Source organism: Monopterus albus, unplaced genomic scaffold, assembly GCF_001952655.1.
Source record: "Monopterus albus unplaced genomic scaffold, M_albus_1.0 scaffold350.1, whole genome shotgun sequence".
NCBI lineage: Eukaryota > Metazoa > Chordata > Actinopteri > Synbranchiformes > Synbranchidae > Monopterus > Monopterus albus.
The window spans coordinates 287,743-302,548 of NW_018128230.1; the positions used below are offsets into that span (position 1 = coordinate 287,743).

Genomic DNA, 14,806 nt, shown 5'->3' on the forward strand with positions numbered 1-14,806 from the left:
TGGCTGCGCCTAGAAATTCTGTCCATAAAAATAATGAACAGAACCGGTGACAAAGGGCAGCCCTACCGGAGTCCAACATGCACTGGAAATAAGTCTGACTTACTGCGGGCGATGCGAACCAAGCTCCTGCTCCGGTCGTACAGGGACCAGACAGCCCTTAGGAAAGGGCCCCGGACCCCGTACTCCCAGAAGCACCCCCCACAGGGCGCTGCGAGGGACACGGTCGAATGCCTTCTCCAGATCCACGAAACACATGTGGACTGGTTGGGCAAACTCCCATGAACCCTCCGCCACCCTGAAGAGAGTATAGAGCCTCGTAAGACGGGCCAGTGACCCACCTGCAGGTAAACATTGTAATGACAGTATTGTTACGTCTGTTTTTACAGTGACAACATAGTTTGTGCAGAACCTGTTTATTTTGCAGTCGCATCTTAGATAAATTTGGTCGCACTCAGCCTGTAGCCCTGTACGGGGTAAAATGAATGCAGCAAAACACAGGGAAGTCCTGGAGGAAGCAGTCTGTGAGAGAACTGTGACTTGGGAGACTTCTTTTCCAGCACGCAGCCAGAGCTCCACACAAAAGGAAAACCACAGTGTCTTTTATTAATTTACTTTACTCTGTAGAGGTGTTTTGACATGAAAGTGTCTTTTTCTACTGATCAGTGTCAACAAATCACTTTAAACTGACCAAAATTCAATGTTGTAACCTAATAAAAGGTAAAAACTTCCAGGGGAGGTGAAGACATTCTAGCTTAGACACAGTGTGAACACCTGCAGTCTGGGGTCAGAGCCGCCCAGTGCTCGCTTGGCGTTGGCAGCCCCAATGAAGCGACTGACGAGGGCAGTCCAGCCCAGCGAAAACTGGAACTCGATGTTCTCTTGGAAATCTGCACAGAGGGCGGTGAGGCCGAGGTTGTAGGTCAACTCAAAGGTGGAGGAGGGAGCCGAGAGCTGCTCCTGGACAGACAGAGACAGCAGAGGACGGACGCCGTCTGAGGGTGGAGCAGAGAAACAAGCAGAGATGTTACCTGTGTCTGAGCTGCTCCCCAGGCTGCAGCCAGACTGCCAGGCAGGGCGATGAGGTGGCTGGGAACCCCCCAGTACGAAACAGAAGAGAAGACTGTTACCGATCATGTGTCTCTGGGTGTCTGTGACGTCTCGGAGGGCGCTGATGGAACAGCGATGGGTCAAACCGCCGACCAGCCTCTCCTCCACGTGCTGCAGCAGCTTCTGAACACACAAGCAACAGAACATGACAGGATGGACACCACAGGGCAGCTCACGCTGTAGGTGCAGCAGTGTCTGGCTCTTTAAGGAGCAAACTGAGGATTTGTGTGTTTTCTTTTTTTACTGCAACAAAACACAGGATGTTAACAGGACAGGACATGGAAGACAAAACTATGGGAACAGGACATTTACAAAAGCACAAGGATATAAGTCTATATATTGAGTGTACAACTGTCGAGAAGCTCTACACGCTGGCGGACCGGGTCACGTTTCCTCCTCAGGAAACACGAGGCTCGTCTGTTTTCAGATGATTCAGGCAACAACACCCGCAAGAGGTAGGCAGGTCGAAGTCTGAGTCCATGAGACACACAAAACCTGCAGCAACAGTGTTTGCTCACAGCCTGTAACTGCACGTTAAGCTGCTTTATTTCAAATCCAGTTCAAAGCACAGACACCGAGTGCATGTGGGGCGAGGATCAGTCAGATGTGTTCAGGTGAGGTCACAGAGAGCTCACATAGGTTTAAAGGAACAATCCAACACTTACAACAATCTTCTGTCTTGTGTATTCAGATGAGCTAGGCTCCCAGTCTTTGTGCTAAGCTAGCTGTTGAAAACTGACTCATGATGGTCAAAGGTGAACCTTGAAGCTCATACAGTAGTTTTTGTACTCGCATTTTTGTAGAGCTGCAGAGTTTCTTGTGTCGGGTTGAAGTCGGCTCTGAACTCCTCCACCAGAACAGGAAGAGACTGGATCTGATCTGCCAGAGCCGAGGCCACCTGCCACAAACAGCAGCAGTCACATGAACACAAACACACCCCAGCAGTAGTCAAATGATGTTTTCCAGTAGCACCACTAGGAGTCACCAAAGTCAGACGTTTGAATCCGACACCTGTGGCTTTAACCATGGTTCAATGAACAGTCTCATCACAAAGGCCTTGGAGCGATGCAGCTCTGCAGCTTTTAGTTCAGCTCTGTGTCTCATGTTCATGCCAGAAACAACGAGTCATTGCGGCTTCAATGCTGTGACACTTTCATCATCAGATTGTTTTATTATTACGGTTCAGCTGTTCAGTGGAATGACATGTTGACTGGACCCAGTCTGTGACACCAATCTAAGTAGGAAAATAAAAGCTACTGGATGTTTCAAAATAAAACACATCAAATCATTTTTAATAAAAGTAGCAGCTTATTTGAATTTACTGCAGCAGAACCTGCAGTTAACGCAACAGTGACACATCACCTCCTAAGTTCGTGCTGAACCTGTGATGAAGCAGCTTCTTATTCCACACCCTCGCCGTGATGCTGCGTACGCCCGAGGGTGGTTGCACATTCGGCCGAATGCTACGACCAGACACCCTGAGCAATCATTCACGGCTTCATGCAGTGTCTGTTAAACACATCAGATGATTTAAATCTGATCTGACTGCATGAGCTCACAAACTGGGCTTTGAAAATGGAGCCTTCTCTCACCCAAAACCTAAACAGTCATCGCCTTTAACAGAGAGATGGGAGTCGAGCGCTACCCTGCTGCGTCTGTAGCAGTGTGCTGTCGCTGTACCCTGACTGTATCTGAGCCCTTCACCGTGGCAGCCACATCATCAGTCAGAGCCGTGATCCTCTGTCTGACGTTGTCGGTCAGACGGTTAATCTGCCCTCGAACAAAGTCCAGCCGGTCCCTCTGCTCCTCCCGCTCCTCCAGGCAGCAGATCCTGTCAGAGATCAAAGGTCAGACACAGGCACAGACACACCAGGTCCCAGATTATTAAAGTAAAAGTTTCCTCACTTCCTGTCAGCGGAGGTGATGTTAATGGCGTCCATCACGGCGCGAATGGCCTCGGTGATCTGCCACGCCCTCACCGTGTGCTGCTCGAACTTCGTCTTCACTGCAGACTGAGAGATGAACTCCTGTAGGGTCAGAGGTCATTCAGAGCCTCAACCAGGAAGTTGGGCTTTTATCATACCAAAACAAACTGCTTTGTCATACCTCAAACGTCGTCTCGAACCTCTGGAACTCCCCCAGTCTGTCTTGGAAGCCTTCAGCCAGAGCGCCACCTGCAGGACAAAGCCAGACGTCAGCTTCAGTCATCAGTGAATAAATGATGACGACAAACTACATAGAAACGTCGAGGCTAGATTGGACACTTATTTTATTTAAGGAGCTGAAGTTGGAGTTTTGGATTTCACTTTCTGACACCACCTGAGAAAAGCTGCAAGCAGGAAGGCTGCTACTATGACGGAGCTGATGACAGAGAAGCTGGTATTTATGAAGGAATGGAGAAAGAACTCAATTTCAGTAGAGAACATCTGTTCAAACTGATGTTCTGGCTCTGGGCTGAACTTTGTGCAGCTGCAGTCTGATGAAGTGAAAGAGTCGTGCTACCGTCCCTCACCTGTCTCAGGCATGCCCTGCACTCACTGCATCCTGGAGCTCAGAACCTCTTTTGCCGACACAAAGAAGATCCTCCCCGCAGCCTCGTCCAGCCCGACCACCTGCAGCTCCTCGGCCAGAAAGCGCACACAGCGGTCCAGGTGCCGCTTCCTCACCTGGATGGCAGGGGGAGGACAACATCTCCCTGATCAACACGTCTATATTCGGTCTGATTAACATCTCTCTATTAACAGGCTATGTTCCACAGGCTTTTAACGTTGCTGTAATTAAACCTCTACTCAAAAAAACCTACTTTGGACCCAGGTGTCCCGGCTAATTATAGACCGATATCCAATCTCCCGTTTGTTTCTAAAAGGCTTCCAAAAGCTGCTGCAAAGCAGTTATGTGACCACCTGCACAGGAATGATCTGTCTGAGCATCAGGATTTATAGTCATAGTACAAAAACTGTACCGGTGAAAGTCACCAATGATCTTCTCCTAGCCTCAGACAAAGGACTCGTCTCCATACTCATCCTCTTAGATCTCAGTGCTGCTTTTGACACCATGTCACACCAACATGTTATTGGGATTAAAGGAACTGCATTAAATTGGTTCAAATCTTATATATCAGACAGTCCTCTCTCCCTCGTAGTGTGTCCTCTCTCTCTCCCGTAGTGTGTCCTCTCTCTCTCCCCCATAGTGTGTCCTCTCTCTCCTGTAGTGTGTCCTCTCTCTCTCTCTCTCTCTCTCCCGTAGTGTGTCCTCTCTCTCTCTCTCTCTTAGTGTGTCCTCTCTCTCTCTCTCTCTCTCTCTCCCTGTACCTTTCTGCAGGTAGCCCTGACTCTGGAGCTCTATGTTTCTGATGAGCAGTCACCATGTCTTGTTGCTTTTCTTCATCCTCTCCTCTATCCACTCACCCCAACCGGTCGAGGCAGAAGGCCGCCCACCAGGAGCCGGGGTCTGTTGGAAGTTTCTTCCTGCCCGCTGTCACAGAGTGCTGCTCAGGCTTTTTTGTGGGGTTTCCTTATCATACTGTGAGGTCCAGGCCTGACTGTGTAAAGTGCCCTGAGATGGTTGCTGCTGTGAACCAGCTCTGCACAAATAAAACTGAATCATTATATTTTATTCTGGAGTTTGTCGTTCACTGACTGTCAGCCTTCTGTTTCACTTGGTGTTCAAAGCTCTTTATCTAGAAAACTGTCAGTACCTTTTTATTAACATAAAGTGACTGGTGTCCATATATATGACTTTAACAGACACCTGCCAACCAGCCAATCACAAAGCAGGATCTATTGTCGCTATGGTTAAACCATAAAAGCAGTAACTTTTTGGTCTGGGACAACTGCTTCATCTAGAGACAGCTCTCACATCTGTTGTCAACATGAGAATGGCAGCATTGTGTTAATACAAACAGCACTTCCTGTAGCTTTTTCACAGTAAAAGCGTTCCCAAAAAGAACTGACTGAGACTTTTACTGTGAAACAGCTGCAGGAACATTGAGGTTAGTCAGGTTTAAACTGAAGCTAAACTGACAATGACAGGTACGGTTCAACTGTTATATATAAGTCTGCTGGACGAAAACAATATTTAAGTGTAAAACCATTCCAGCGAAGGGGTCAAGAGCAGAGGGGCATACAGGTCACAGGTGCAGACCCATTTCCGGTCTTAGATTTGTCAGTCCAAGAATCACAGATATAGAAAACCTTGTGACCACAAGTAGGGACAGAGACACTGAGACAGTCTGAGTCCACAAAGGAGCTGTGGCAGCTGCTCCAAGAGGCTGGGACCCCTCCCTGCCTAGCATCTGGACACACTGTGTGCAGGCAGACTGAAGAGACCTGGGGCTGGATTGGGCGGGCGGGGGGAATGGGGGTCATAGCAAATACTGGTCTGGTGTAGGTTTGTTCTTTGCACTGTGAAAGGAAGCACACACGGACCTCCTTGATGTATTCGGGCTCAGTCACCGAAGCGTCCCATCGGTTGTGGAGGATGAAGATATTGGGTTTGGAGATTTTCTCACTGACTTTGTGGAAGAAGAGTTTCTCTTGAGGACAGAAGACGACAGATATGAATACCACACAAATGGTGAGCCACACACACAGAAGACAAGCTACACACTCGGACGGCAAGCTACACACAGCTCTGCTTCCTCACCGTGTTCATCAGTGTCGACTCTGCGTTTCCCACCAGCACAAACACGTCGGCGTCCAGACAGAACTTATCGATCCAGCTGTCCAACTCCAGGGTCACATCGGTCCCAGGGCTGGGTCAGAGGTCAGAGGTTATAGCTATTAATAATTACTCAGTTTCACTGGGCTGTTACTTTCTGACAACAGAAACAAGTCTAATGGGGTTTTCCTTCCATCTGCCTGTTAAGCTCAAACTACAGGCGACTATGACTGATGATAAGGGTGACGTTACCTGTCCATCAGCACCAGGTCATCTCTGAGCACAGCGCAGCGATTTTTAGGCCAGAATACTTTAACCAAACTGCCCGAGTCCAGAGTGGGATCCATGTGGAGAGCATGGGCCAGCTGGCTCACCGTCTGAGGAGGAGGAGGAGTTATCAGTCAGCTGATTCCTCAGCACATGAGACCAACATTTCCTCAAAGCCTCTGTCTTATCACATCCATTCCATCTGACTCCATTTCCTAATAACTGGGCCGCTGAGTTTGACCTACGGCGATGCTCCTCCTCTCACTGGATGCTTCGGTGGTGAAGTATGCCTCGTCTTCGTCGGTGCCTTCGACCCTCAGGAAGCAGTTGGTGGTGTGTCCGTTGCCATTGGGTAGCACTCAGTCTCTCAGTATGGCGTTGATCACTGTGCTCTTCCCGTTACTGGTCCTGAGCAACACACACATTGTCGCAGTTCATCTGCAGGAAGCTGCTCACCTGTTATTACACGTCTGTTCTGTTACTCCGTTATATCATAACCAGCATGTCTGAGAAGGCTTTGATGCTGAAGAAGATCATGTGATACAACTGAAAGCTCTGAGCAACTTGTCACCTCAGTATCTGTTACGATTTCACTTGTTAGTTTTCAGTGTGACCGGTACCTGGACATCTTTCTGTTACAACTGACTCAAACCTGTTTCTCAACACTCAACAAGTCTGAACACTGTCTGTAGCAAGTGTGCGTGGAGGAATTCACATTTAAATCTTCTTTTCTTGTTAAGCTGAATCTAAGTGTCTAAGTGAAAGGAGCTCTTTAATATAGGAACACTGACAGCGACCAACTGCAAAGAGCTTTTACAATAATATGGATAATTTCCTGTGCAGAAACTTAAACAATTAAAATTAACAGCAAAAAAGGAAAAAAAGATGAATGTGTAATATTTAGTATATTACACATTCATCTTTCAGTATAATATTTAGTCTGTCCGGGTGGGGACATCAAGGTTCCATCAAGCCGTCAGCTTGTCAACACTTCAGGGAAAGTCACATCAGCCAACTTATTGCATCATCTGACAGTTGTTACATCAGCAACGCTCTCAGCTTGGCAACCGCAGGCCGTCAACACTGACAACGAACATGATTCAGCTGAAGAATAAAGCAGTGGTTTGTGAATCAGAGATAAGTTTATCTGAGCCGACAGTTTGTCCAGCGATTCCACAGAAAAACTCATGTTAGCAGACCTCAGGTCCAGTTCAGTCAACAGCTCCACGCTTTAACTTTCCACCTAACCAGTGTCTGGACCTTGGTGAGGTTCTGCTCTGCAGCGCCACAGCCACTCCTGACCTCAGTGTCTGTCTGGGGAAATGTGTTCACTTCTTACCGGCCAAAGAAAGCCGCCTTCATGTGTCTGCGGAGCAGGACCTCTCTGATGGTCCACAGTTTGGTGGCACAGCTCTGCATCTCCAGACTCTGCTCTTCCACCGCCACCTGGCCCAGATTGGTGCTGCGCCACACCTCTGACGTCACACAGCAAACATCACGTGAACAGCAGCTCACACCGTGCCAGCCTAGATAATGCATTTTAGTTTTTACAGCAAACACTAACAGCTAGGGAATGACCAGCATGTGTTTCTGACCACTGACGAAGGCAGAGCCGTTCTTCACAAACTCCAGCAGCTGATCAAAGATGGAGCCGATTGATCGCTTCGTCATAACGAACCGCCGCAGAGGAGACGGGTCCCCAGCATCCATCACACCTACACACACAGAGATTCACATACGGTACATACACTCACCAGCCACTTTATTAGTAAGAACATTTATATAGCACTTTGTAACCAAGTGCTTCACAATAAGGAAAAAGAAAACTGCACGATAACAAACACCGTGTACATACAGCATAGACCTTCAATGAAAAACAACTCCAACAACAGATACAACATTCAGTAAACTCAGAAACAAAAATACATAAATCAGGTAGACAAACAAACAACTGTCCTGTTGGAGCCAGTGACAAACACCTGCCTGAATAAACACGCTTTCAAAAGCCAGAAAAGGGCAGTGAGGTCTGAAGCAGAGCGGGTCTCAAGCGGAAGGCTGTGGAGCAGCATTAGCCACAACTGTACTTTATTACTGAGGAGCTAAAGGTGGTGTTGTACTGGACCATGTTACACTCAGAGGTGTTCCTAATATTCTGACCAGGGAGGACAAAGGTACAGAGATGCCTCTGAATACAATGTAGTCCAGTACAGAACAGTGCTAGTCTAACACAAAGTCACTGCTGACTCACTAACACACACACACACACACACACACACACACACACACACACACACACACACACACACACACACACACACACACAGTGTGTGTGTGTGTGTATTTACCGTGTCCAGTGAGTCCAGGTTCGGACATCGGTCAAGGTTTGACCTGCTTGCAAACCAATGATGGTAAGATGATGTCATGGGGTAGGACTGGATAAGTCTGACTTCTTCCTACTCCATTCAAGCATGTACTAGGTATAAGCAAATTGATAATGGATTAGCATTAGTTGGATATGTGTAAAATTATGTGTGTTGACATATCAACTGTCTTTACATGCTTGAAAGAATAAATCAAATCAAAATCAAATCAAGTTTTCAGGGTTCGTCCCCATCAGCTCCCATCATCCCTCTGTACTACACATGGACCAGACACACAACAACTGAAGTGATTCTCAGCACACAAAGCTCAGCTTACACAGTGTGTGTGTGTGTGTGTGTGTGTGTGCAGACAAATCCTCTTAGTGGGACTCAGAGCTGCTTCACCTGTCACACTGCAAGCTCAGCAGCCTGCTCGCCCTCACAGGTGGAGCTTTGTTACAGCTTCCACTAACTTTCTTCAAGTTAATTTCCTTTGTTGAGCTTCACTCCGGCACGCCGTGCCGTACTGCTTACACTGTGCCGTACTGCTCCGGCACACTGCGTGTGCACAGTCGCTGCACTAAATTAAATGTCTACTTTGGCCTGTGGGGGGCAGCAGAACAAACAATGTGGACTAACGCCTTCTAAAGGAGTCTTGCAGAGTTCTCTGCCTATTTTAACGATCACATCATTTGAAGTTTGGTTTTAATAAGATGCTTTTTAAATGTTGTTGCACTGACATCCACTGCAGGGGCAGCACCGGTGTTTTTCATTGCACAGGTCAGAGTCAAACTAATGACATAATAAAAAACATCTGTAGCAAGAGAAAATAATCCTTATCCTATTATCCTTATCCAGTGTGGACACACCTATTGACTAAGGGTTACTGCATGCATGCTCATGGTTCCAAGGCTGAAAACTAATAAAACCTAAAGTATAAATTACAATAATATTAACATAACAGCTCCAAACAGTGTCTCATTCAAACGTCTCAGATGTGACAATCTGCTGCTTTTCCTCCTCGCTGTAGAAAAGTGAGTGTTTTAGGGTTTTGTCTGTTGGTTAAAGAAAACATCTGCGATTTTCCATCACTCAAATGATTAATATAAAAACTAACTGGCAGATTAACAGACATTTGTTTTGTGTGTATCTGCAGCATTAGAGGTTTACCACTAGGGGGCAAATTAGGATGAACACAATAGTTTCCATGTGAATTTCAGATTTAATCCAACAGTATCCATGACAACGTCACAGTACTGTTGATGTTGTGATCACAACAGAGGAGTCAGCAGCGGCGACAACCAGCAGGTTTCTCTTCAAAGCTCCCACTGTTGTCGTGTTGATGCAACCTGCTGCTGACTTGGCTCCGCCCCCACTGCTCACATGCCGAACTGCATCTCACATCAACTCCTGATGACGGCACAACCAACGCTCCCACAAAACTCAGGATACCTGAGGCAGCCATTACGCAGCTCAGCCTAAGGTTTAGCTGCAGCCCTGCACGTTTCCTCTGAATATAAACAGTTAATCAAGACCCTGCAGGACAGACACAACCAGGCAGAGTGAAGTCAACTGCACAAACTGCAGTCTGCCCACAGACCCCAAATCTGTCCTCAGAGCAGAGCTGGCACGAGCCCAGGATCATTTTCATAAGACGCGTCAGACGGGGAGGAAGAGGCTTTGTGGAGAATTAAAGCTGAAGACAGATGAGGGAAGTGATAAGAGCGACGGGCGTGTGTCTCTATCAGCTTCAGTCAGATTCAGAGCAAACGGTCGCTGCTGTTTCAGCACAGACGCCAACATTCAGACCACCTTTCATCATCATGTCAGACTGAAGACCCCACCCACCTTATCTGTCTGTCCGGGTGGGGACATCAAGGTTCCATCAAGCTACATCGAGGACTTTTGAACAAACCCCTGTACTTCACGTCACTGTTGGTTATTACCAAGGACAGCCACGTTTTCCTAATGAACACAGCAGGGCTGTACCGACTCAGAAGTTTGTCAGTCAACTCAGACTCTGTTGTTCAGTGCAACTGTAGACTGTTTGTTCTTTTTATATATATGGAGTCTAGTCTGCCAGAAAATCACCTGGCATGAATTTCAGTGACATTTCAACCACAATAACATCAGCAACATGTTTGAGCATTTAAAAATCAATAAATGACCACTGCATGTTGTTGATATGTAACGTAGGGCTGCCGTACGGATTTGTCAGGATAACGAGACGGCCACAACAGACGGGAAACAATGCTCTTATAGGAAGGTTTATCTTCTGAGACATGGTTATAGCCCAGTTTACCACCAAGCTGAAGCTTCTCCCGTCAGTTAACCACAGCGCATGTTGTTACGTTTGATGCGTGCCAACTTGCACTACTAAAGAATATAATAATATATATATTTATGATTCCTCTTATTTATAATTTCTCATTGAAATGTTTTCAAAGCACATTTTTGTTAGCTTCAGATGGATGCATGTCACAGAAACAGTCGGTAAACAGCTCTGCGTTACACTTTAACAGAGATGGGTAAACAAACCCGATGCACATAGGCAAAACCAGCCACACGCTCACAACCGTTAAAGACTTTTCTCTTGTAAAAGTCGACCACGATGTTTGACAACACTTCCAACAAAGTACAAATCTCATCCTTTGTGTGTCTGGTCCCAGCGGGCTTTGTCTGCTTCTCCTCGTTCAGGGCAACATTTAGCTAAATAGCGTCATCAGACCTTATGCATCTATGTATCGTCAGTGAAACTGTTGAAGTGGGTACCCCCCCAACCACAGGGGGCAGTACTGAGCAAACTGCTGCTTGGCACCAAAATGAGGAGAAGACGACAAACTACTGGCTGGGCCTGCCTTCTATTGTGATGCACACTGGCTGATGAAAAATAGAATAAAATAAAAACAAAGGCTTGATTAGAAGAGTCTCAGTTGACTGAAGTGTATCTGGACTTGTGACTCAACTAGACGACTTTCAGGGCACAGACCTAGGTTATAGATATGAGCGGTGGTGTCAAAATAACCATGTGAGAAAAGACAAAAGTGCAGCTGTGTGACAGACTTGAGTATGAAAGGTGCCGGAGAAAGCGTCTGTTCATACAAGCTCACACTGCAGTAAAGCTCAGGGCTGGCATGTCACCGTAGTGTCCACTACAGAGCCCCGTGTCAGAGCCACGGTGGGGCTGCAGCATGAGGACCCTGCAGGGCTGAAGTCAGAGTGGAAACTAAGCCAGAGGACAGAAAACATGGAGGAGAAGGAGACCAGTGCGGAGGCACAGGAAGAGATAAAAGTGAGAGGACGCTGCAGAGACATTGGGAACAGGCTGCAGACAGACAGGGAGGAGGAGGAGCTGAGGAAGAGGAGGGGGAGTCGTGGAGCGGGGAGGGCAATAAAAGCCAGCAGGGCGGAGAGGAGCCCTCCACACTGACGAGGATCTGAAGAAAAACAGCCTGTGCTGAAAGACAAGAGCTGGAAAAAGAGGCGGCGGTGGCCCGACCCACCCAGAGAGGAGTGTTCCTCACACACTGACTCAGTGTCTGAAGCTCACACACTGCGCCTGTGTCTGGCCAGCAGGCAGCTCGTTCACCGGAGAGAGACGCCGCGAGGCTGCAGGCGACACAGGGCGAAAATTACACCCATGAACAGAAGAAGAAACTTCAACAGAAGGTTCACAGACCAAGACAGAGAGAAGAGGACGAGCTGGTCTTCAAAACGTCCAGTCTCCAAATGTAATGAATGTCTAGCTGGTCCAAGAGGAGCACACCTACACCAGTGCATCATGGGAACATCTTAGCTCCACAGAAACACACACCTGAACACCTTTGTCCTCTGGTTTGCACCCACCCAACATGTGGGCCAGGTTTTCCCCAGGCAGGAGCTGTCCAGGTGGGGCAGGAGGGTTGCTGCTGCTCCCTCTGCTCCTGGCTCTGATGGCGGCAGAGGCAGCGAGCATCGAGGAGGTCGACGGCGTAGAGAGTCAGGAGATGCTGGAGGAGGACGACGTCAACACTGAGATCCTGGTAGGACGTCACACCTGCACACAAACAAACAAGCAAGCCTTTTCACATCAGAACCCACAAATGTTCCTGCACTTTTCCACGTCAGGCAAACGCAGCAGGCACGGCGCGACGCTCAGACTGAGCTCGGGCAGCAGCACGCGCTTCAAAATCTGAATCTGGTAAACAGAGCTGAACAGTGACCTGATCAGTCGATCAGTCACCGTCACTATTGTTTCAGGCTAATCTGCCAAATGTTTTCTGGTCTCGGTTTCCTCAGTGCCTCAGGTTCTCTGATGAAAGCTTCCAGCTGAAACACGCCTCCTCAGCCATGTCACATTAAAGCTGCTGCTGTTTCTCTCGTGTGCAGTCGTCTGCACCCTCGACTCCAGAGAGGCTCAGTTTCTGTGAGTTAAAACAATGTACTTTTGGCTCAGCAGGCAAAGAGACGCTCCGGCCTTGGGCCACCTCTCTGGGGCCTTCACTGCAGACATTACACCGGGCTGCCAGTGGTTTCTCACCAATGTTGCACTAATGATTAATGAAGAAGATAACTGTTAGCTGCAGCCCTAAATATAAATCAGCTTTTCTCCATCATGGCTCTTCCGTATCTAAAGCCGCGTCCACAGCCCAGTTGAAGGAACATATCGTAACCCGGCGGTTTGGGAGGAAACTCGGCCATGTGACCATCGCACACACCACCTGGTTATTCTTGTGCGCAGGTGGCTCACATTTCAGTTACATCTGTGCACATGTGGCAGTTTAGGAGCTGAGCGGTGTTCACACCGGAACCGTGCACATTGCGCCGACACACACGGACAGGAAGCAGCGACACAAAGGTCAGAGTTAAGGCCTGGAATGTGGACTCACTCTTCTCTGTACAATCGAAGGTTTTGGACGCAGGCGACTAATGACACTGAAAAACACAGTGTGAGAAACTGCAGCTTGATAAAGTTCAGCTGATTAACAAATGGAGACACCGGCACCTCCTCCATGTTTACAAGGGTTCTCTGCATCAGTTTCAATACTGTGGGTGTGTCAGGATTGCAGAAGTGTAGTGTGCACGAGGCACTGAGGAATCTGAATTAAACATGCACCTGCTATGACTTTGTCCTCCAGGAGCCGGCATCCTCCGACCTGTCCCGGGTGTCTCCGCTCAGCTCCTGGCTTATCTTCAGAAGAAACTCCAACAAGGGGGACAACCGCAGAACCAAAGGGTCCAGGAGAACGTCCAAGGTCAGACACACGTGCACCTGAAAAAGATCCAAATTGATGAGCAGTCATCCTGGAAACAGACTCAGCCCTAACCCTTTAGTCCATTAGTTAAATCAGCTGTGTCAAATTACATCAGCAGCTACTTTGGTAAGCCTGTCTTTTAAGTCCTGCTTCGAGCAGAAATGCCCAAAGTCTCCTAGTTCCTGATTCAGGAGGCTCTGATGCCGTCCTTCCAATACGACAGTCACTTTAAATCTGTGCTTCAGACTGCTGGTCTGGGAAACTGAGGGCATGTTGGTTCTGTCAGAAAACAGCAAATGAGTTAAAAGAATCAGGAGGAACGAAGTCGTGAGCTTGTTAATGTGCCGATGAATGCCGCTGTCCCTCCTGTGAGAGGGTGAACTCTCCCTACAGCAGCTCTGTTCCTAAAAACAAATATTTACTACAGCCAGTCATTCATGATTAACTCAAGTGTATCACCAGCGAGTCTAATGGTGAGCTCCGTTCTGTGACAGCGGTGCACTCAGCTGCTACGGCCGACGCCAACACACAGTTGCAGTGTTAAAAATAATGTTCTCACCGCGGTTTCTCAACAAGCCAAAGAAACAGTGCGCTTGTTTGGGACTATTTTCAGTGGTGGATGGATCCACATTAGGCCTCCTCGTAGTGATGTGGACACGGAGGAACAACGTGCACACGCACTGGTCTGAGTCTGACCTCGGGCCCTGATGACAAACAAAAACCGTGTCACGGGCAGTGAAAAGGTAACACGGCTATGAATGTTTGTGTGTCTTTGCAGCACGGTCTTCCAGGCCCCCCAGGTCCTCCAGGGCCCCAGGGACCTCCGGGGCCCCCCGCTCCCCTCCTGCCCCAACAACAGGAGCTCATCGAGGAGCTGCAGCTAAAACTGAGAGGTAAGGATCACTGCGATCACTGTGCTAAGCTAGGCTATATGTGTCACCACCAGGACACAGGCCTCCTGTTTGTCCTCAGACACGATGAAAGGCTGATGGTGTGACAGCACGTCTGTCAGCACCCCGCACAGCAGCCTGCTCACCACCGCCGTCTGCCCTCCTGCAGTCTCTCCCTTCACCCACTGTTTCTCTGTGGGTTATATAAACACAGCAGTGGCGTGTGTGTGCGCAGGCTGTCTGAGACCTTAATAGGGCTAATTCTGTGGAGCGTAGATGTGACTTGGCT

At 48.2% G+C, this 14,806-nt stretch overlaps 1 protein-coding gene, 1 long non-coding RNA gene and 1 pseudogene across 2 annotated transcripts in view; 1 reads left to right on the forward strand and 2 right to left on the reverse strand.

Moving 5' to 3' along the window:
* Positions 1-317: 317 nt before the first annotated feature.
* LOC109974837 (mitofusin-1-like) lies at positions 318-12,277 on the reverse strand (annotated as a pseudogene).
* LOC109974836 (erythroferrone) overlaps positions 10,866-14,806 on the forward strand; it is a 7,897-nt gene continuing 3,956 nt past the window's right edge. The window contains exons 1-3 of the mRNA XM_020625245.1: positions 10,866-12,415; positions 13,511-13,627; positions 14,406-14,520. Of these exons, the coding sequence (XP_020480901.1) occupies positions 12,245-12,415; positions 13,511-13,627; positions 14,406-14,520 (403 nt within the window). The 5' untranslated portion in view covers positions 10,866-12,244. The remainder of the gene's footprint in view (positions 12,416-13,510; positions 13,628-14,405; positions 14,521-14,806) is intronic.
* The window catches only part of LOC109974838 (uncharacterized), an 8,481-nt gene continuing 6,000 nt past the window's right edge, over positions 12,326-14,806 (reverse strand). Inside the window, exons 2-3 of the long non-coding RNA XR_002277031.1 lie at positions 13,489-13,644; positions 12,326-12,429 (exon numbers count right to left, since the gene is read on the reverse strand). This is a non-coding gene — a long non-coding RNA (uncharacterized LOC109974838). The remainder of the gene's footprint in view (positions 12,430-13,488; positions 13,645-14,806) is intronic.